The sequence below is a fragment of the Stegodyphus dumicola genome, chromosome 3, assembly GCF_044657685.1.
Source record: "Stegodyphus dumicola isolate Sdum_Otavi_A_Nest chromosome 3, ASM4465768v1".
NCBI lineage: Eukaryota > Metazoa > Arthropoda > Arachnida > Araneae > Eresidae > Stegodyphus > Stegodyphus dumicola.
In genome coordinates, this window is record NC_140770.1 from 111024855 (window position 1) to 111048670 (window position 23816).

Sequence of the window (23816 nt, forward strand, 5' to 3'; positions counted from 1 at the left end):
TAGTTCTAAAAGTTATAAAGTAAATAGTGTGAAGTTTGTCATTAGCATTTACATTATGTGGGAGATGAAACTTAGTTCTCCCAGCCTTGAAGAAAAAACAGTACATTTTTAACAGTTTGGAATTTTGTTTGTTTTTTAGTAAAGGTCCTTACTGTGATTTATCTATAATTTTAATAATGTACCATACCTCCATCTGCAGTTACTTAAGTTATCAATTAATTTAACATGTTTATACATCTTTGCATAGGGCAAAGAAATAAATCATGTATTGAATTTAATATGCCATCATCTATTTATCAGCATAGTGTGTTATTTTTATACAAAAGTTACTACAGAACATTAGGAGATAATGAATGAGATAAATATGTATTTTAATATATTAAATTTAAAATTTTAATGTTAATAATATTTTAAATTATTGTCTTACTTTGCACAATTAATGACAACAATAATGTATTGTATAAAAATTTTACTAGGAAGTAGTTTGCTAGAAACATTTTAATTCATCAAAATTGTCTCAAATTTTGATTATTTTCTTGATATAGATGTTTGCCTTGAAACCCAGTTTCTTTGACTTAATGATAATTCAGCTGAAGCCAACTTCTCCAGAGTTAGCTAAACGATTTCCTGCATTGCAGTCAGCTATTTTATATACTTTATATTCTCATTGTCAAAGGTAATCTTATTTTGATTTTAAAAATTTTTATGAACGCATGTAGTTTCTTTTAAATTAAATATTTCATTTCTTTTATTTATCTTTTTTAAAATTTTTATTTTAAATATGATTTGAAAACAAAAAAATTATCAGTTACAGAGGGTGTTTACACGTTTTTATAACAATTTCAATAAAGTAGTTTGAAAATATAAAAGCATTATACTCGAATTATAGATAGTCAGTGATAGAACTTTCCAAAACAAACAACTTTCACAATAGAATGTGGGGTCAAAAAGCAAATAGTGAGCTGCAAGGGGACTGCTGCTTGTTGAAAATGGAGAACACAAAAAACTAATTACTAAAGGATGAAGAATCTTTTTTATTGAAAACTTAACAGTGAATGTTGAAATGAGTGAGCACCAGTTGCAATATAAGTGTCATATTGGCAACAGTGAATCATGCACACATCATGATTCCTTACTTTTCACGAATGTCTGCAGTTACGATGTTAATTCGAATAAGAAGATCCTCTGGTGATTGAATGGACGTCTCGTGAACAACGCTTTGTAGCTCTCCCTAGAGGAGGAGGGGGGAACCCACAGGCAGGACAGATCAGGAGGTATGGGAGGCCAAGAGACAGTCCATCTGTTTGGAAAGAAAATGTCCAGGTAGTTTCACACAGTTTTTGAAGAAATATGGTGCTCAAGTTGCATGTCATGCTGCAACCGCATTTTAACATATGCTGCCACATTTTATGATAATTGGACAGCAGTTGTCTGTACACGGTTGTCTTAAGACATGAGCTAGTTAAGTGATCATGGATAATCTCTGCCTGCACATTCATGGAGAACATTTGCTGGTAGCATCTTGAACATGTAACGTGAATTTACAGTGGCCTGCTCATGATTGTTGTGTATATATTAAATATGACATCTTCTGTAAATGTAGCCTTGTCCATAAACAGGACAGATGATTTGTTGGAGTAATTGATGTGCAAATACTACATACAAAATTCATTTAAGAGCTCGGGATGGTAAGCTTGTAACCTTTCTTCATGTAACACATGTCATACTGTTGTATGGTTAATACCTGGGTCATAAGCTATTACTTGCGCGTTTTTTTTTCCCAGCCTGGTCGTAAATTATCTCTGTTCAATTCTCGTGCTCCTTGGTCAACCTGAGTCATGCCTTTGGTTGCAGAAGGAACCTGTTTCTGAGACTTACTTGTGCAAGCATTGTAATGTTCTCCGATCAGGCAATGCCCTATTTAGAAATTGATCCTGGTAAAGATTTACCACTTCTGCAGCATTTCCGTTTGCTGACCCTGTAGAAACATTAGGTATTTTAGAAGCAAGAGAGATGAAAAATTAGCAACTGCCCTTCGCTAGGAATCGAACTACGGACCTCTTATTACGCGCTGAGCATACAGACCACTACACCACAAAGGCTCGCTAAGAAGGCAGGAGAAATACTTTATGTACTCCACCTTTTAAAGGGCAACTGTGTTTTTTTAAGGGGATCCAATCACCAAATCCTGGGTGTGGAGAATCCTCATCCAACACCCTTTTAGTTCGGGCGCCACTGTAGAGACATTAGGTATTTGGGAAGCAAGAGAGATGAAAAATTAGCAACCGCCTTCGCTGGGAATCAAACCACGGACTCTGGAATACCGGCCCAGTGTGCAGAACCACCACACCATGAAGGCACACTAGGAAAGTAGGAGAAATACCTTATAACCCTTATATAAGTGAATAGGAGCCTTCTCTGCATTAAAATATTGCTGCATCTCTGGCGATGAATAGAGCTGAATGACAGGTTCAACAAATGGTGGTGTTTCATCCATTCTGAAGAGAGCACCTTCTCGTGGCTTACTGTTTGCTTTCCAACCCCACATTGTGTGGTGAAAGTTGTTTGGGAAAGTTCTATCAGCCTTAACAATTGCAACCATGAGTTTTTTGGTTACACCCTGTGTGTGTGTGTGTGTGTGTGTGTGTGTATAGCTAACTGTATACCACTGTATATATACACACAGTAGTGTACAGTTGACTATTTAGAAATTCTTAAAACTATTTTAAAGTATTATCAAAAACCATAAAATATTCATTCGCTTTTGCTGATTTACTATGTCTCGTAATTCTTGTAAAAATTGTAGGCACTCTCACTTCGTGAATAGTAGTGCTCTTGTAAATCCAAATGCTGCATCAGGATCTCCGGTATCTACATCTGGAAACACTTCGCCTATTATGACTGATGTTCCACCAACTTCTCCCAGCAGTGGCAATTTAGAAAAAGTTATTAAGCTTTTAATAGACCTTCTTGATGGACCTCATAATTCATATGACAGCAGGTCAGTTTTTATGTATAAAGCAGTATTTTGTGTTTATGTGTTAAATTTCTGTTTTTTAATATATATATATATATTATCTTCATTATTAAAATGTTTTTCAGGACAATATTTTAACATATTTTTTATTAAATATGCAAATAGGATGTCCTAGAATAAAGTCACGAAATTCCAGTAGTATATTAAAAAAAGTCATTTGAACATGTAGTGGGAAACACTCCACTTATTACAGAACACTGAAGATCACTAGCAAGAGGTCACCAAGTATGTGGTAAGCCTCAGCATCTCTTTCAGTAGCTTGCATGTTTAAGCAGTCCACAATGCATTATTTGGGGAAAATAGTTATCCTTTGCATCTACTTGTCATTGATATTCAGTGACTTGAAACTCGTAAATTGCGATTTTCCCATCGTATATTCCTTTCCTCTTAAATATCTATAGGATATTTTTTCCATATTTTCAAGACTTATAATATGTAAGCTATGCATTTCCTGCCATGCATTCTTAGGACACTTTATGTTTATCTTTGGTCATTGCTGGTAATTGATGACTTTCTTCTGGGACACCCTAGATAACATTTTATTGATATTGTTTCTAGAAGTAATTACTCTACTCGAAATATTTTAAGAAATTTCAAACACTGTTTTTTTAAATATTTCACTTCAACAATGTAGTTAATCTCAATTGTTTTGCTGAACTTATTTTTTTTTTTACATTATCTACTCGGAGATAATTTTCATGTATTTTTTGACCACGTAATTATAGTGTACTTACTTTCACTGGCATTTTGTACAGCTACATTTTTCTTTATTAATGATTTTCCACTGACTCATTTCATTTTCGAACATTGTATTATATTTTATAATTGTTGAGTATTCATTAACTAATCAGATTTTAGTTGCACAGTGTTATCATTCTTTTTCCAGTTTGGGAAATATATAAATAAAAGATTCAGTTGTTATTGGTTATATAAAGTAAAATGTATGGTAAAAAATAGTGAGTTGAAAATGGTGATATTGAACTTAAATCTTAGTTGTGCTTCCTTAAAACTTAACATTATCGTGTGGAAGTTATGGATTATTGGGGAGAGGAGGAAAAATAATGTTATACTTGATAATGTTTTGTTTTGTAAGAAAAGACTAGAAGAAAGTTACTGCTGTACTCTTTCATATGAAAAATATTAAAATGTAAATATTGTAATAGGTATAAAATGTCAATGAACCATACTTGTGAATTATTGTGCCACCAGCAGCTGCACAGTGAAAGTCACTGAATACTGATAATTTGACCTGCATTTCATTCCAGGCGAGAAGGTTAGCTATGTCCCATGTGTAATGTGAATACAAGCCAGTTTCGCTTAGAAAGTTCTCCAATGGCATTTCTATCTTTAGGCAGACAGCCATTGAGTGCTTTGCCATAATCAGTATACTATCTTATGAATTATAAAAGATGTATGTGATATTTGATGTTATGTGTAACATCTAAGTTATACTGTCTACTATAATAGTTTATATTAATTAAGTTCCTGAACATGTTATACAAATATTCCATAATTTTTATTGCCCATCTCTTATAATATCTGAAAGTTTGAAAAGTTTTTATAAACAAAAATTATATAATTTTAATAAAATTTCCTCAGTTTGGATGTAAATTTATAGGAAATTAATTCTGATCTGCTGAAAAATTTTTTCCTATTATTTGAAGAAAACAGTGAGTTAAAGGAGGTGTAAAATGAAGAAACTGTATAGCAATTATGTATATATATTTGCATTATTTATGCTAAAGATTTACCAAAAGTTTTAAATTACTAAGAAATTAGTTTTGCTGCATTTGCATTAATATGGTAGTCTTTTGACATGCATTTGTTTTATGTCTCCATTCTTATTTGCTATAATGGTAATTCTATTCTAAGTGTATTTATATATAGGAAATTTTCTTATTTTGCATGTTATTTGATATGAAATAAATACTGTGTATTTAAATAATAGTGCAAAATAAAAGCTATTTATTTAAGTTTTGTGTGAATTTTTTAATGAAAGTTATGTATTCCATTTCAATCTGATTTTTTTAGACTTCTTGCTGCAAAATGGTCTGTGGAAATATTAGAGAATGTACAGCGACATCTTGTTCGTTTAATTTTGAACACATGTTTTGAAGATCTCTTAAATGCTACCTTAAATGCAGGTAAATTTTAATGTTTTTTTATCATTCCATTTTACATAATTATTTATACTCTCATGTAATTTGAGTTATAAATGTTTATAAAGTAAAATTTCAATCATATTAGTATGTTTCGTATGTCAGTTAAGGGAAAAATGAATTCTAAAATCAGGTATTCTGGGAAATAAGATTACAGTGGAAATTATGGATTCAGTTCTTGTGTTTTAAAGAAAATATTACCTGTGTAATGTATTACACTGAATTGTATATACATATTTCCTTTTAGGTGATAAAGTACAAAAGCAAGCATTTTGGCTAGGTAATTTCTTAATGATTGTAATAAATGACATTTAAAAAAAGATGAGAATATTTTGAGTTAGTAGATGCTGCACTTAGTAGAAGTTGTTGCGTTAGCTACCCGACTCTTGTTGTCCATATCGCATTAAATATGCTCACGACATAATCAAACTTTAAACACAACAAAATTTAATCTTTTATTTCAGGACCTGATATGCATTCCATCCCTCAACAGCTGGTCTGTATTCACACTCCTTATTGCTATCACCACAACTTGCATATTATCTCATTAACCATGAACTTTAGCTACCATCAAACTGATGGCTCTGTACTTAATAAACAATCAGTATTCAACACCCTTTGTTGTTGTTTTTTTGCGCTTTACAAAAAAGGCTTTTGTTGAATTGTACTATTTTATCAGGTTCTCTCATTTTACCAGAAGCTATGTTTAGAATGCTATGAACGTAAACTTCCTGCATGTAATTGTTCTACTCAATGTTTTGTTGGCTATATTCAGCTGATCCTATCGTGGTCATTATAGACACTTTTTTAAAATTCCAAAACTTCTAAATTAATCCATTGCTTGCTTCTATTGAATGTATGTCCCAAATTTTATTAATTTGTTTTCAGAATGTGGAAAAAAAAATAGAACAATAACAATTTATATCCTTGTTAATAAAGGTGAAGGGTTTTTTGGAGAATGATGGTGACATCAAACAAAAGCACAGGTATTACAAGTGTGTTTTTATGTCTCATGTATCTATAACTGCTACTAAATTGCACTACTTGGGAACAGTTTTATAATTGACAGGATAATACATAAGTACCAGAGATTAGTGGTTAAAAGCACTAGAGTGTGAAATTTTTGTTTTTTTTTTTTAATTTTCATTTTTCTCAATAAATTAATGTACATCTGTCCCTTGATTTACACTGTACTCATTTTACATAATTTCGGTTTTACTTAGTTTACAAATTAACGGATTTCTAAAACTTGATAAAAATGTATATTCATCTGAATATACCCAAATACATATATTTGAAGACATTTTTTAATCTCATTCCTTTGATAACACTGGTGGCAAGAACAAGTTTGGGAATTCCCTGTGTTGTAAAAGGGGAATCCCTGTAGTATATATATGTATTTTACAACAGTGAAGCTATTTGGTTCATGTGAACTAGTGCAGTATCAATATTTTAGCAGCAAAGCTTACATAATTTTTATCTACGTACTTGAATGCTTACTGGTAAGTTTTCAATATTTATATTTTTCTGGCATTTTTATAATTTACGTAAATGTTTTAAGTTTTTATAATGCCAAAAGATTTGAAAAAAATCAAATAATAAGAAGAGTTATTTCTTTAGGAAAAAAAAAAAATTGAAATATTAGATCGTGTACTTAATAGAGAAAGAATAATAGATGTTGGTAAATTTTACTCCATGAATATCACCATAAAGACAATTAGTAAAAATGAAGACTCTATTAGAAAAAGTGTAGCAGCTGGAACTTGCAGCAGTAAGAGCACTATTTCATATGCAAGAGATGATACAACGGAAAATATGGAAAAGGCATGTGATAGGGATAGAAGACCAAAATCAAAAACGAACTCCAGTTGATACTAGTGCTGTTACAAATAAGGTTTTAAATATTTATAAAGCACTTAAAAATCAGTCATCATCTACTTTATCAGATGAAAAAAATCTGATGTGTACACCACATGACTTTCTTGTATGGAATATTAAATTTCTTGCATTTCATTTAAACTCATTAGATTGAATTAAACCTACTTCGCCGACAACGCATAAACCACAATAGAATAAATGCCATTCTTTAAAATTCACTTTGTTTACCATAGCGACACTCTGGCGCTAGGTTTACTTAACAGTGTTATGTTTCGTTCATATTATAACTCAGAATGCACAAAATTTATATCATTTAAAGAATTATCTAATCTTTGCCACATGTTCTATTCAAATACTATAATAAAGCTAGAACTGTGTATAAAAGAAATTAAGCAAACAAAACAAAAAAGAAACAGTTTTTCACAGACGATTGAGTATTTCTCATTCAATTAATTCAGTTTTCACTTCGCGACAAGGCAAAAATACATAAAAACTCAAAATATCTGTATTAATTACGAAGTAAATCTTAAACGCTTATTTCCTCGAAAAAATTCCAGAAAGGATTAAGCATGATTTAAATAATAAATGAAGGTGTTGTCTTTGTTGTTGCGAAGCTAAGTTTCTCTAGATTGGCAACAAATCCACTACTCAGCTGTTTCAAATGTAAACAAGAGCAATGGCTGCCATCAAATTAGGCTTAGCAGCACTTAAACAATTTTAAAATTGTTGATAATTCTAAAAATATTGCATACGGATTTACTGAAGGCATAAAACCCTTAACCGGAAGATAAAAACAACATAATTCAATAATTTATAAAGCAAAAAATGTGCAATTTACAAACATATAAGAGTAAAGAAACTGAGATCACTGAGCCGGGTAACAGAGTGGATATAAATATATTTATATACGTTTGGCGTGGTCAATTGAAACCAAAATACAAGGTGCACATCTACATGTTATAGTAGTCTTATATACAAAATTTCAACGTTCTGAGGCTACTCGTTTTTGAGTTATGCGAGATACGTACATACATACAGACGCCACGAAAAATTCTCTTCAGAATTCATTTTAAAGCAGTTTTTTAGTTTTTTTGGAGGAAAAGAGTCCATTATTCTGTCCTTACATACAGATATCACGCAAAAACATCGTTAAATTGCATTCGAAAGCTGTCAAAGTGGATATTTTCGTTGAAATATCCTGCCTGAAGCTTTTCGTGATTACAATACTTCCTCTTTACTTCGTACAAGGAAGTAAAAAGATACCTTTTTCCTGTGATGACATTGATTAAACTTATAATAATTTTTTTGAATGATGGTATATTTTCCTAATGTAAAATAAATTAAATATGTACTTCTCTTATCTACATATATTTGTTATTTTCCGAATGAAGTATAACTTTATTTATTTTAAGATGTCTTTTGCTTTAGGTAAATAAATAACTAAATTATGCACATTTAGTTTGTTTTTCGTTTTCACGTAGCAAAATCCAAGATTTTAATTTACACGGTATTGTGCGGAACCCATCTTCCGTGTAAATCGAGGGATAGCTGTATTTGTATTCCATGAAATAAATTATATAAAACTTTTATTCATTAGACTTAAGGCAATTCATGCACTAAGTTTTGTTTATATTCAGAATTAGAAAAAAGAATTTATCATGTATTATGAAAGACAAAATTTTTAAAACATCCTCTTCTTTGTCATATATAAAAACATTTAGTGATCAAGAATCCTTTTTAGCTAATAATAATACTTCCAGATCTCTGTTTTATTGAAGAATATATGACATTTATGTTTTTTGAGAATTTAAAATTTCAATAAGGTTTTTATTTAGTAGGTTTTTCAGAAAAGGTGTTATGAGATCTTTAGTACTTTTATAAGCATTTAAAAAAACTGTCTATTATTCTATACTCATTGTTTAATTATGAATTTTTCTTATTATAATGCATTTAGGCTTTTCATATGATCCTAGTGTTTGTAAAATTGCTTGTAAGGGTCTTCATATCTTCCTAAAGTCAACTTCATCAGTGCTTCCAGAAACTACTCTGCAAAGGTTAGCTTTTAATTCAGATGCATATAATATGTATAATAAATACTGTTCATTGTGCTGAGTATTAATTTTTGCAAAATTATTGATAATACACATTTTCCAGGTGTTATGACTTATGTATATTAAAGTTAAGTAGTCATGATATTGAGGTACAGGAACAGTTTGCCTATCTTCTGTCTCTCCTGCCTTTGGATATAGTTCTAATGTATGTATTTCATTTATATTAGATCTCTTTCATCTTGTAATTTATTTATTTTTTATTTATTAAAATTTTTGTAAAATTTGAGCTGTGGGGCTGTCAGTTAGTGCAGAATATTTTCTGATTTATATAATATTTTAGTATGTGAATCATTTCTAAAATTAAATTCATTTGAAAAGATCTAAATTTTCATGTAGAAATGAACGTAAATATCTTTTAACAGGGGTAGTACAGCTAATGTTTTCAAAGGTGGAAGTACTCATAGTGCAGCTAAAGATGTGGATTCTTCATTGAAGTTGTATATGTCTGTCCATGATGTATGGTCTGTATATAGAGGTTACATGGGACGGTCATGTCCTGGCAACTTCTTTAGCCATCATTTTCGTACAATCACAAATTATGTTTTGCAAGGAAAAGAACCACAGTAAGTGCATTAATTTCTTTCCAAATAGTCATATTGGGGGGGGGGAATTGTGATTCCCCCTTTTTTAAGTCCAAAGGGCCTTTGTCCCTGAGGGGCTATTGTTTTCGTTTTGCGATCTTGCGTCAAATGACTCTGAATGCTCGTTTCACTTTTCAAACTGTTCCCACCAAATATTATCACCCTGTATTATATTTGAAGAAATTAAATAATGAAGAATCTGCATAAATGTACATGTTTCTCGCATTGTGACAAAACAACGGTACCTTGAGCCATCAAATTTTGAATAACGTATTCCTACTGCGAATCTGAGCATCTGGAAGCCCAAATTTGGAATTTGTTTTATTACCGATTTTATACTTTGCAAAACTTTAAGGAATTTTTGATTAACAAACTCAAGGATTTTAAAGTGAGCAAAGGCAACATTGTATAGAAAAAAACATATCTCCAGCGCGTGAAAGGTTGTATCAGAAATTCTAAAGATATGCTCAGTTTAAAATTATTTTGCGATATTGCTCTTGAACTGAATTTTATGGTTTAACTGTGAAGAACATGCTATTTAATAAACAAAGGTAATGCACAAAATGTTTAAAAAACGCTCCTTTGGACGCAATTTAAAATCTCAAACTTTTCAGATTTTTTTTTTTTTTTCTTTTAAAGATATATTCGTTTACAAAATGTTTGGAGCTTTGAAAGTTGGAATTGCAAAATACGCCAATTGTTAAATTTATGATTCATAGTAGACAGTATGTGATTATACAGGGAATTTATTTTCAAAATAACAGCTCACTTTTGAATAATTCAAGTATGATATAACAAATAAAGTTATGGTGAAATGTATTGTTTAGTAAATATCTGTATTTCTGTTAAATTTGAAATTTGCAAGTTGGTACAATTGATTTGCAATTAGCTGAAATCATATACTGATTTTCTGTGGAAGAAGTAATTAGTAAATAATATCTGAGCATCTCGCTATTATTTACGCCAAGAATAAAGGAATAACAATTGATTTGCAATTAGCTGAAATCATATACTGATTTTCTGTGGAAGAAGTAATTAGTAAATAATATCTGAGCATCTCGCTATTATTTACGCCAAGAATAAAGGAATAAGTTCACTGCGCACTGAACATTTGATGGGATTCGTTTATTTTATTAACCTTTTACGAACAAAAAAGAAGTTCTGCTTTATCCAATTGTGTGCATAATTTGTGACATTTAAGTGGCAGTCACTTACAACTGGTGTATTATGAAGTATTTTATATCATTTTACATAAAACATAGAATGAATTTAAAGTTATATATTGCCCACCAGCAGCCGAGCGGTAATGTCACTGAATACTGGTAGTTTGGTCCGTGGTTCGAATCCCGCGAATGGTCTGGCTGCATGGGCGTTTTCATGGTTTTCCCCGTGTGTAACGTGTATACAGCCAGTTTCCCTTAAAAAGTCCTCCACGACGGCATCCCTCCCTTAAGGCAAATAGCCCTCGAGTGCTTTGCTGTAATCTAATAAACCAAACCAAAATAAAGTTATATGTTAGCTAGCAGTGCATATTAAAAGATGCTCATTAGCCATCTAACTGGTGAATCGCACAATATCGTATGGAATTTTACGTAAAACATATAAAATAGAATGAGGTATTAGATGTATATTAGCTAGCAGTATATTTTAAGATGTCTTTCTACTTCTTATTTTGAGATCTGAGCAACTATTGTTTAGTATGAGCAGCATATAAAGAATGATAATTGTTTTTTCATTTAATAATGTATTGTGGAAAGTTATTCACTGTTTATGCACTTTCTTGAAATTTGTTGTTGCCAGTTCCCCCCCTCCTAAACATAATGTTTTTATTCTATAAATCTCTCTAGGTGGTTCTTGATTGCATGGCATGGGACAGTAAACATTGCTACATTCAAGAAATCATATATGAGAATTTTGTCTAAGATGGTTATCGATGAAAAACTGGAACTTTTTAATTGATGTTAATACCTTTCATATACTCATTTTATTATTTCACAGACTGCTAGTAGGTAGAGAGCTTATCTGATTATTTGCACCCCTTCTAACTGGAAAAATGATTAACTGGTTACCTACTTTGGCAAGCATTCACAAACTCACTGGTGGTTAATTTTTTCCCCAAGCTGTACTGCAAAAGGCAATATCTATTTTCAAAATAGTAAGAATTTTATATAAGAGCAATCAATCAATAAAATTGAAAAAAAGCAAGCAGCATCGATAATAAAACGCTTATCTTTTTTGATAAATTCTTAATTTTAGTGCTGTTATTCTCTCTATCTGTACAGCAACAATTTTGACCTTAAAAAGTTAAAAAATTGCACAAACTCAATATCCTATGATATCTGCATTTGCACAGCATCCAAACAAAATGTGTTTTTGGTGACATGGTGGGTTGCCACATGCTATTGACAGCATTTCTGCCTTTCCTCATCAATAATTTTTCATGACTTTTTGGTGGAAGGGGGAACAGATAATGAGAAAGTATTAGAAGTGTGCAAATCAAACTTCAAAAAGTATATTTACTTAATTGTATATTATTATTATAACTGACTTCATTTATCTTATAAATTTTTTTTTGCCTTCCTTTTTTTGCAGTGAAAAGAAATGGTTGCTTAAGTTGTTTCATAGCTGTCCTCCTCCTGAGCGTCATAGCAGAATTGATTTTTTAATGAGTTATCTAGCGAATAATTCGTTAGCAGTTCTGTGGTTTTGGGCTGTATGGGAAGTAGCACAATCATGTGTTATTTCAAAATTGCGTACACCATTAGGAAAACCCCAGGAAACATTTATGGCTATAGAAGGTGTGTAGTTATTTCAAGAGTTATTACTTTAATATTTAATTTTGTAATATAGTTTTTTTCCAACTTTAATCTGTTCTCAGAATTTTTCATTTTACAGTACGTGTTGGTTTTCAAAAGTACTTTTTACATCGTTTGCTGTTCTGTTTTTTAATGATGTAGTATTTATGTAAAATCTGTAAATGTTGAAAATAAACAGTAAAACATTAATTTTTAAAGATCTAAATAACTATAAGTAGAACACCTCAAGAATGGCTATAGAAAATGTTGCTGTGTAGAGAATGTAGGCAATTATAGGATAAATTAACTGCTAAGACTTAAATTTTAGTATTAGAACTATTTATGGTCTTGTCTTTTCATTTTGTGTGTACGTATGTATGTGGACATTGCATTGTGTAACCTGCTAAAGTGTTAATTAAGCACCAGTACAACAAATTGTCATATTTTGTAACTGCTGCCAGTCTATGAAAGTACTTTGTCTATGGTGAGGTCTAAAAACAATACTTATTTTGGTACTTTTCCGTTTTGCCGGCGCAAGCGATAAAGTCGCCAATAATGGTACAACTGATGCCAAACGGAATGTCCTCGCTGGTAACCTTTTACACCTCATTTTCAAAACAAGTCACAGCCATTTCTTATCAGATTGATTGTTTCTTTCACTACTGGCATACAATTACAGAGAATTTTTACCAGATAGTTCAATTTTATGCTCTAAGGCCATTCGCGGTAATTAAATCAATTAGGATGCACTCACACTGCTCACCCGAAGCTGAAAATATAGAAAAGGCAAAGTCAAGGGCTAAATTCATTAATTCTAAGGAGAGTGCACTAGCGAAGTTAAGCACTGCGGTTTTACATAATTTCTGAATAAGCTATTCGTACGAATTGAAATAATTCTTTCATTTATACTTGTTTTCCAAATTAAGATTCAACTTAAAATTGATGCAGATAATTACTGAAAGAATTAGATTATTAATTTTTGTAGCATAGTTTACGGGAGGTGAGATCACTTGGGGTCACGTGATATAAACCGATGAATCAGGATATTGAACCTTAAAAGCATAGTAAATTCTTAAATTAATGTCTTTATACAAATGTATTGACTTTGTTTATTGGCTTTTTACAAAATTTTATAAGGTTTTAAAATGTTTATGCCTTTAAAATAAAAAATTCTTAACCCCTTCGAGCCGGGTAGCGAAAACGCGCGCTTATCGCGGAGGCCGGCAGTGTCTTCCGCGAGCGTCTCACCAGGACCGGGGACTTTTTTGCTACTAAGTCTAAATCCATGAAATTTTCGAAGTATCAACGCATTGTTTAATAATGCTCTATAGAGTATTTAAACGGCTTATGCTTTATAGATATTTATATATATATATACTTTAATTACCTTATTTCTTGTTTAAATGCATATTTTACACATTTTATTTTAATTACTCACCATTTTATGACTTTTAACATTATACATCTGAAAACTAAATATATTACTTAAAATTCTCTTTTCGTATGAAAAATTTGAAAACGGGGATCTACACACAGTCCTATGTTACATTCCTTGAACTCGTAATAACTCATTCGCCATTTTGGAGGATTTTTCCGGGAATGTGAACAAACGAAGCATCGTCGTCTCATTTTCTTATCAGTCTCTTCTGAACAAAGTTTTAGAAAATGTCTTTCAGTTAATCTTTCAGAATCAATATCAGAATATCAGGATTTCAGAATCAATATCTGAAATATTTTGCATCATTTCTGCTATTTCATGCTCTGTTAAACATTTTCGACGCTTCAACATTGAAACGGTAAAAACAGAAAGAATTCACGTCTAACAAGATCTAATTATTTTCTAAAAACTGAACTATGAACCGAAATACTCAACGCTTTAGCGCATATAAAACTTCTACTTACAATAAACAACTACCACGTGCGAATAAAGTGCGATTTAAAGAGACGTCATAAATCATGCCATTCGGAAACATTTAGTTCCCTGTTTGTTTATATAATCAAAAACATGTGTATGTGAGTCATGCTTCTCTCATTTCGAGTAGAAGGTCTAATGTACATGTATATGAAACCATATGGACATACAGTGCCATCTTGTGGCAGAAATTATAGTTTGAAAAACGTTCCAGGGTACTGGCACGAATACGTGACAGTCAGTAGTAAACGCAAAAACGCTCTGGCACGCCTGCATGTCGGCTGGTAGGTAAGTGTGTTCGTTGTTGGCACGTATATGTGACAGTCGGCACGAAGGGGTTAAGAACTAACATTTGTTAACATTTTTTATGTATATACTGTATGTTGTCGCCAAAAGTCTGCTTGGTGAAATTTGCGCCAACAAAATGGAAAAGTACCCTTATTTCTTAATAAAATTAATTTTTATCTTACTTTTTGTTTAGTATTGAAACCCCTTCCCCAACAAAACGTCCTAGTGTCTTGTATTTTGTATATGATTGCAGAATGGGAATTCAGAATTTAATGAAATTTTAGTAAATATATTGAATGCAATTACTTCATTATATTTATTTTTGATGTGTTGCTTTCATAGGGGCTTTAAAAAGTGCTGCCAAGTTTTCTAAGAATAAAGAGGATAATTTTTCTAGTAAGTAGTTCTTTTAGCTTCAGTATTTTCTTCTGTTTATAAATTAGCATTATAAAAATGTTAATAAAATTAATGAAATAAAAATTAAATTTCAAATTATTGTAACCAAACTTTTCTGCACTACATTCAGTATATTTCTACTATTAGCTCTTTTCACTGGCTTCTTTGCATACTGTTATCATATAGTCTTCTTATCCATATGTTTTGAAGCAGTGTAATTTTTTTATTATCTATTGTTTTATTCAAAATTTAGATTGAATTATACATTTCCCTCATCTGCTATAGGGCAGTAACATTCTAATTTTGTAGTTAATACTGTGTGTTGTTTAATAGTAGTAAGCTCTACTGTTTATTAATATTTTTGTCTTTTAAAGTTAATACTTAATTTCCATACCATTTTGATGTCATATTTATATATTTTTAATTATTTAGGTGAATCAAAACATTTGACTCTTCTGAGAGTTAATTTATTGCTTTCTCTTATGGAGCATTTAGAAAAGCTAATGTATAATGCTTATGAAGGTTGTGCAGCTGCTTTGCCATCACCTCCAAAAGTGAGTGTTTGTCTTACTCAGCTGTCATTAAATATATATTTGTATACTGTACATATTTTTGTGTATTGTCATTAAATATATATTTGTATACAGGTATGTATGCACATTTACATTAAAAATATCTATTGAAATTATTTTTAAGATAATTTTTAATGTAATTTTATGAACATGTATTAGTTGTCGAATTAGTTGTCTCAAAGCATCATTTTGTTGTTTTGCAGAATGTTCGAACATTTTTTAGGACTAACAAATCAACTTGCCATGAATGGCTTAGTCGTATTAGATCTACAGCAGTAGTAGTTGCTGTGAATGCAGGAAATCCTGCTGCTGCTGTCCGCCATGGATTTGAACTGCTCCAAGAAATAAAGAATAGTGGAAATTCGCAGGTTTGAAAAACTACTTTTCCAAGATTAAATAGGATTTATTAATTATTGTGATTAAATGCCAGATTATTTACATATTTATAGTGCAAAATCTGCGATCTGGAATTGTTAGGACTTCAATGATTCCGAATTTTAGATCATCATTTTAAATCCAGTAAGATAATGTTTAGACGTAACAGAATTGGGGCTTCACTTACTATTTCATTAGAAAATTGCACAACCATTTGGGTCGCAAATGTGATCTTGGTAAACATCAATCAGTGTGTTGTTATTGCTATGTGTGACTTCCCATTTAGTAGTTTTTTGAAAGTGAGAGGCAAGAATCTCAATTAGTCCATGGTAAAAGTGAATTTCTGGCACACTTGTTTCTTGTCGTTGAGTATTATAGTGTCCATGCCTAGGCATTGGGGACTCACAAAAAGGGCAGGTGCTAATTCATGTAATAAAATTACTGCTAATGTTGTATTTGATTTCAAATTCTTAAAATCTCCTTGTTGCAAACTGCAAAAAATGTTTGCATTTTTTGATTGATGTCGTAAATTTCCCACACGTTTGTAACAAATAAATTGCTTATATCCTTCCCAGATTAATATACGTATTTTCAGCATTAAATTTTAGCTCATTTATATTTCAAGCCTATAATAATATCAAGCATTTCAAATAAATATTAAGATTATAAAACTTTCACCTGCTTGAAATGTAAACAGTTGGGCAAAGCAGCTTGAGATCGCAGTCTAATCTGACAGCATATGTATTGAACTAACAGTATAACAGTATTGAACTAACAGTATCATTGGAATTTTTATTTGTTAAATCAGCATCCATTAAATTTGCTGTATTATATTTTAGATGGAATTGAAAATCATATGTAAATGCGCTGCATTCATTTTAAAACAGGTACAAAACAAAATCATTATTTGAGTCATGTATTTCCATTATTAGACTTTATTATTCAGTTCTGTCTGTAGACAGTGTAGGGTGAGACATTCTCTTCTGCTCTGTACGTTGTTGTGGTTACCAATCTCAGTTGTCTGACAAAGGTCAGCACAAAACCAGGACATTCATCATGGCAAGGAGTCGTGTGCACCTGTCGTCGCCAAGAGCCTTCAGCATCAGCCCAGCTTTAGCTCAGTTTCACTCCTAATTTTGAGACAGAGAATCCTGGGGGATAGGTTTGAGGGTCTCATATCCCCTCTTCCCTTACCATCAACCTCTTGAGAGGACTTTTGGCTTGCCACACATTTAGAGTGCTTCCATGCAACGCAGACATTTACAAACATCCATGCCATCTCCAGGATTCGAACCTGGACAATTGTGTACAGCAGTTAAAGTCACTAACCACTATCTCAGTTGGGCAATGCTTTCTACTCTTTAAAACAACTCTAACAATGCACCAAACCAAACAATAAAGTCAAGTAATAGAAATACCACGCTCGAATAATAATTTTGTTCAGTACCTGTTTTAAAATGAAACACATTGTATTTATCAACTAGTGAAATATAAAGTATTTGCACATTTAAAAACTAAAATGAATATAATGGATTATAATTTATATTACTGTTAAAAATATATATATATATCTATGGAATTTTAATAGTTCTGTGCGCTTTGCAAGGGGAAAAGAATACTGAAGTAATTTCAGTGGATTTCTTGTTTCCACGATCAGGTAGAAATCTGAAATTTGTAATTGCTATTGATGAATGTACAATTTACATTTCATATAAATTGTGTCAAAATCCTAGTGCTTAGCATTTTGGAATTCTCCATTTATTTATCTCTATGCTTTTAGCTTGTGAAACTTGTGTACTGCAGAAAGGCATCTGCTAACTTTTTAAAAACTTTGATTCTTTAATTATTTAAATTTTAATAATCAGTAGAAATATTAATTCACTAATTTTTTCATCTTGTTATCAAAATTGTATTGAAACTTAAAATTTGAATTCAAATTATTACAACTGGCAGAGTAAAAGTGTTGCCTACCTTTTCATAGGGATATTTATCAATATTAGCTATTTAATTGTCCTATGATGTTGAACAGCTTACTGTCAAAAGCCAAATGTATTAGTATTAAATCTTGGTAATAAGTTTATGCATCTGTAATTTTTTAATCAGTGTCACTTCTGTTGTTCGTATTTTTCTGATATTATCTATAGCAGTGATTGCCAAACCGTCGATCGATCGCGAGCTACTAGTAGCTTCCAGGGACATTTTTGGTAGATCGCGTAAGGTTAGCTAATCTTGATTCATCCTCCGAGTTGACACCGACGATAACTGCTTATTTCTCCCGTTGTCACCTATCTCATTGTCAGCCTCATCTTATAGTTGATTGTATACCCACCCTACCATTGTCAGCCGTATCTCATAGTTGACTATATATTCCTGAAGTAGTGCACATTGTTTTTTTTTTTTTTTTTTGTACATTTGCTAACTTGCATAGTTTCATTTATGCATTGGTACCAAGCTAGGTCTGTTCTAACCAAAGAGTGTTGAAGCAAAAAGCGAGAAACTTATCGCTTTCGTTCCGAATGGGACACCGATTACTTCTTAACTGAGGTAAAGAGCTAGTTTTGGTCCAGGATTGTTTCGAAGTGAAGGCAGTATTTAGATGTACATATCTGTGTGAGATTTCTTTTTTCAATATGAAATTTATTAAAAATAAGTACAGAAACAGACTCGCTGATGAACACTTGGACAACTGTATTCGAATGGCAGCTACTACCTACTCTCCCAACACTAAAAAACTTGTTGATGAGAAAAAAGAGTTCCATCCTTCTGATTAAAGTTAATGAGTATGATTTAAAAAAAAAACTGTCATTACATTTGTTATTTATTAGTAACTACATTTTTTTTTTCTTAGTGCGATTCAATTTCAGTTTCTTTTTGTGATATACAGTTTAATTAAAATTGATTTCGTATTTACTAGAAATGTAAGTTCATAGGCAATAAACAAATGTAACTTTTTTTTTTATTTTTTTTAAATTTTTTTTTAAAATTCTAGTAGTTCTTTTGGTTGGTACCTCTCAGTAGGATTTAAAAATGTCAGAGTAGCTCAGAAGCTTCATAAGTTTGCTGACCACTGATCTGTAGTAATGAGTGAAAACAATTTTAATTCTTAATTTCTTAAAACTAAATATAACATGCTTGTTATTATTTAGGTACCAGAATTTGAAAATACTCTGTATGCTGTTGTTAAAGCTCTTATTCAAATGCATTGTCCTGAAGCAGTTTTGGGCTTATATGTATGGTGCAAGGAATCATTTAACCGTAAATTAACGTGGATTAAAGCTTCGGTTGACTGTGCTGCAGGAAGGTATAAGATTTTAAAATATTAAAATCTTCATTCTGTTTATTAATCATATAATCTTTCTGTTATATTATTTTAAAGCATTAAAAATCTATATTGTATTTATTCATTATTATTATATTAAAGAGAATTTATAAATGTTAATTTTATTAATCCTTGTGGAATGTGGAAAAATTAATATATAAATGTCCTTTTGCAATATATCTCATGTCTTTATACTTGAGAATTGCTTTTATCACTTATGTTTGGTTATTCCTGAAAGAACGAAAAATAAAAAATAATGCAGAGAAAACAACACGATGAAAACATCGGTGTAAAAAAAGAAAGCATTGAGCAAATACTGTTGTCCTAAATGTTACTTTAAAAAACATTTTGGTAGAAAATAAAGCAGAGATAAAATTTTGTAGCTTAAAAAGATCACAGGGGGAAGAAAAAAAAAAAAATTAGTGGTGGTGTGTGACATTATATAATTAGATAATCTTTTTACATATATGTAATAGGCTCACTAGTAATCTAATTACAGCAAAATAGTTTATAAATACTAAGAAATAACTAAAAATATTTGCAATGAAATATTTCTAAAGTACTTGATAAAATACTGAAATAATTTAAACATAAATAATTTTAAATTTCTAGAAATAATTTAAAATTTTAATCTTTCCATATATATAATGTAAACCGGAATCCGTTTTATGTACTTTAAAGCCAATCTGATAATAAATGATCAGTTGCATGAAAAACTTGAAAGTACATTTCTGTGGTGTTTTGTACAAAGATGGATGCCCCGCCCCCTAAAAAAAGGTTACAAGGGTAATAAATTATTTATTAATAAAAGGGAGGAAATACAAAAGGGAATTAAGAGGCATACTTGCCTATCATCTGTCCACATAATCACCAAATCTATTTAGGCATTTATCTGAATGAAGGACTAACTTGTTTAATCCAGGTTGGTAAAAATGACATCCCTGTCCATTAAGCCATGTTTTGGTAGCTGTTGTCACATCACTATCTGAAGTGAACTTCATTATAGATAAATGTTCCTTCAGTTTCGGAAAAAGGAAATAGTCGTTGGGTGCCAAATCTGGGCTATATGGGGGTGACTCCAGATTTCGCACTTATCTAACTTTTCCAGCAATTATTGATTTTCGCAAGTAGTATGAGGCCGGACATTCTCATGCAGGAGGATGAAACCATCACTCAACATGCCAGGGTGCTTGTGCTGGATGGCTTCACGTAACTTTGTCAGTGGCACAGTAACAGTATGGCCACGCTTTAGATACTCTGTCAGGATAACACCACATGAATGCCAGAATATGGTTGCCATAACTTTACTGGCAGACAATGTAACCTTAAACATCTTTTTTGGTGGTGATCCAGCATGTTTTCACTCCATAGTGGCTATTTTGGGTGTGGAGACAAAAGGATGAAGCCCGATTTCGTCCTCAGTAGCGATGTGATGGATGAAGTGCTGCTGTTGGCATTGTAAAAGAAGAAAAATGAAAAAAAGAAAGTGAAGTTTGTGAAGAAACGCGAGACTGACTGTTATTCGTGTGGCTTTGTTCCTCTGATAACGTATGTGCTTCCTCGGATAACATATAATACTACATGTGGTACTCAGCGGGCACAAATCTTGGAATATTGCAACACATTAGAAATGACATGCTGCATGATACCATAGCTGAATCCCAGCTGTGCCACAGTTGTACGCACTGTTGCCCGTGGATCATTTTGAATCATTTCTTCAAGTTGTGCCATGTTGATTTCGTTCATTGAAGAACTTGGACAGCTGCTCGCTGCCGTGTTGAAAATGCTCTCTGCCTGATTGAAAAGAGCTACGTCATTTCGCTACATGTTGTCTGCTTATTGCTTCTTCACCATAAACTTCCACGATTTGACGATGAATTTCAGATGTGGACATGTTCTTTGCCCATAAGAAACAAATCATGGCTCACATCTTCAAGCAAGACCACTGTTCTAAATGTCTTGCCATTTCAGTCGCTTTGACGTGTCAGCGAACTTATTCTAACTACCCATGCAACTACTGCTAGATACCTGGCGCCATCTGTTTACTCTGAGGAAAATTTATTCCTTCTGCAATAATTACTTTTCAAATGCCGATACTTGCAACCTTTTTTTTTTTTTTTTTTTTTGGATCCACCTAAACAAAAGATGTTTTATTTTTACCAGAATGTTTTAAAATTAAGAAATTCCATCACTGTTTTATTTTCTATTTTTTCCATCACTGTTTTTCACCATGATGTTTCAAAAATGCAACATTCTTTCCTTGCTTATATCACAATGTTTTGTATGACATTGATGTCGTACTATATGTACTGATTTCTCCATGACATTTTTGATAGACACCTGTTAGTTCTCAGCAGACATTCTGTTTAGTATTGAGATGCAGCTTAATAGTTTTTAATAAAAATGAAACATATATCTGAACATGTTTTTATTTTCACAGCTAAGTGTTGAAATGTTAATTTCACAAAAAAATGCATGCTTTTGTAGCACAAGCCAAAATAAAAAGGGGTTGAAAAAAAAAAAAGGAATCTAGTTTAGTGCCTTACAAGTACAGTGGTATTGCGGTCTAATCTTCAAAGTAAAAGCGGAAATTAAAAAAATAAAATACTGTCCATAGTAATCTTATTTCCTTATGTAGATTAGTGCCTATGAAATTTGTGAACTCGGTAATAAACATAAGCAGCAGCATATGATAGGCATAAATGCCACTATGGAAAGGGTTAAATATATCTTGGGAAAAGAGATCTGGTCTTTAACATCATGTGAAAAACTTATTATTTATTATTTCATTTTTCTTGGGCCCTCAGGGGCTCACTTTTTGTGAGTACGTTTGTTGCTATCCTGAGGTACCCGAGGGAAGTAGAGATAGAAACCTCCAAGGCAGACAAATTGAGCAAATGATTGAAGACCATTGCCTTTGTCTTCTTGATAATGGACAGAACATCTACTTCCATGAATCTACAAGGACATTTCACGCTTTAGATCTGGCTCTCTGTTCACCATCTCTCCTGCCCTTTTGTACATTTAGTGTTGGAAATTACCTTTATGATGGTGATCTTTTTTCCCATTTTGGTAATACGAGATGCAGTAAATCCCATATGAAGATCTCCCCGTTTTATGCTTACTAAAGCAGACTGGGAACTCTTCTCGTCTCTCGCAGAGATTACAGAAGAGATGGTAAAATATGTGCCAATCAATGAAGCTGTGAAAGCAGTCACAGCTACTGTCAAGCAGCTACTGTCTCTATTCAACAAAGCTTCTTAGAAAACCATGGTGGAACTGTGAATGTCAAGATACACTGAAACAACATAGAAAAGCTTGGCGAATTTTTCACAAACACCTCACTTTGTAAAACCTTATTACCTTCAAAAAAGCTAAAGCAAATGCAAGAAGAGAGGTGTAAAAGCCAGAGGGATTCATGGATCTCCTATATGTCTGGAATAACAACCTCTACTTCTAGTAAATGAGTATGAGAAAGAGTTAGAAAAGCATGCAGACTGTACAAAGACCACTCACTTTCCTTTCTGGAAAAAGATGAGCGAGTGATCAGCACAACAGAAGAAATTGTGAATGCGATTGGTGAGAATTTTGCTGCCGTTTCTAGTGGCAGCAACTGCCCGCCGGTATTTCTTTCTTTTAAGCAATGTTGTAAAAAAGCTCCCATCTGTGAGCCATATAATAATGAATTTTCCTTGTTTGAGCTAAGTAGAGAATTGATGCAGACACAGAGATCAAGCCCGGGTCTGGGTGGTATCAGTTATAATGTGCTGAAGCATCTGTCCTGTAAGTCATTGGTTGCCCTTCTCACCCTTTTCAATCGAGTGTGGAAGGAGCATTTCTTTCCCAGTGCATGGCAGAGAGCTGTTGTCATCCCCATAGTTAAACCTGGAAAAGACCTGAAAAATCCCTCCAACTACCGACCAATCGCTCTTACAAGTTGCATTTGCAAATTATTTGAAAAAATGGTAAACCACTGCCTAGTCCATTATTTAGAAAAATACAAAGTAATCTCAGCATATCAGTGGTTTCTGTAAAGGTAAGAACAACAATGGATAATATGCTCATTTTGGAAACCTCCATCCAGTAGAGATAGAAACCTCCAAGCCTAAAGCCTGTATCAAAAGGAACCATTTAGTGTCAATATTTTTTATAATAAAAATATATAATAAAAACTTTTATAATAAAAACTTATGACAAGGCATGGAGATATGGCATATATTATGTGATCTTTACTACAGGGGCTTGAGTGGCAACCTGCCAATTTTCATAAGGAATTTCATGAAGGTTTTTCAGGTTTTTTCAGTTGAAGAATTGGCTCAGTGTAATCAGATGTGTTTTGTCAAGAAGAGGGTGTGCCTCAAGGCTGCGTTCTTAGTGTTACTTTTTTTAGCTT

At 32.1% G+C, this 23816-nt stretch overlaps 1 protein-coding gene across 4 annotated transcripts in view; it reads left to right on the forward strand.

The window, feature by feature from the left end:
* The window catches only part of nonC (serine/threonine-protein kinase Smg1), a 219019-nt gene that overhangs the window by 53369 nt on the left and 141834 nt on the right, over positions 1 to 23816 (forward strand). For all 4 annotated transcript variants that reach the window (XM_085813193.1, XM_085813192.1, XM_085813194.1 and 1 more), the window contains 11 exons: positions 546 to 676; positions 2807 to 3001; positions 5069 to 5181; positions 9029 to 9128; positions 9229 to 9330; positions 9548 to 9748; positions 12359 to 12564; positions 15104 to 15157; positions 15590 to 15711; positions 15933 to 16097; positions 19251 to 19405. In XM_085813193.1, the coding sequence (XP_085669319.1) occupies positions 546 to 676; positions 2807 to 3001; positions 5069 to 5181; positions 9029 to 9128; positions 9229 to 9330; positions 9548 to 9748; positions 12359 to 12564; positions 15104 to 15157; positions 15590 to 15711; positions 15933 to 16097; positions 19251 to 19405 (1544 nt within the window). The remainder of the gene's footprint in view (positions 1 to 545; positions 677 to 2806; positions 3002 to 5068; positions 5182 to 9028; positions 9129 to 9228; positions 9331 to 9547; positions 9749 to 12358; positions 12565 to 15103; positions 15158 to 15589; positions 15712 to 15932; positions 16098 to 19250; positions 19406 to 23816) is intronic.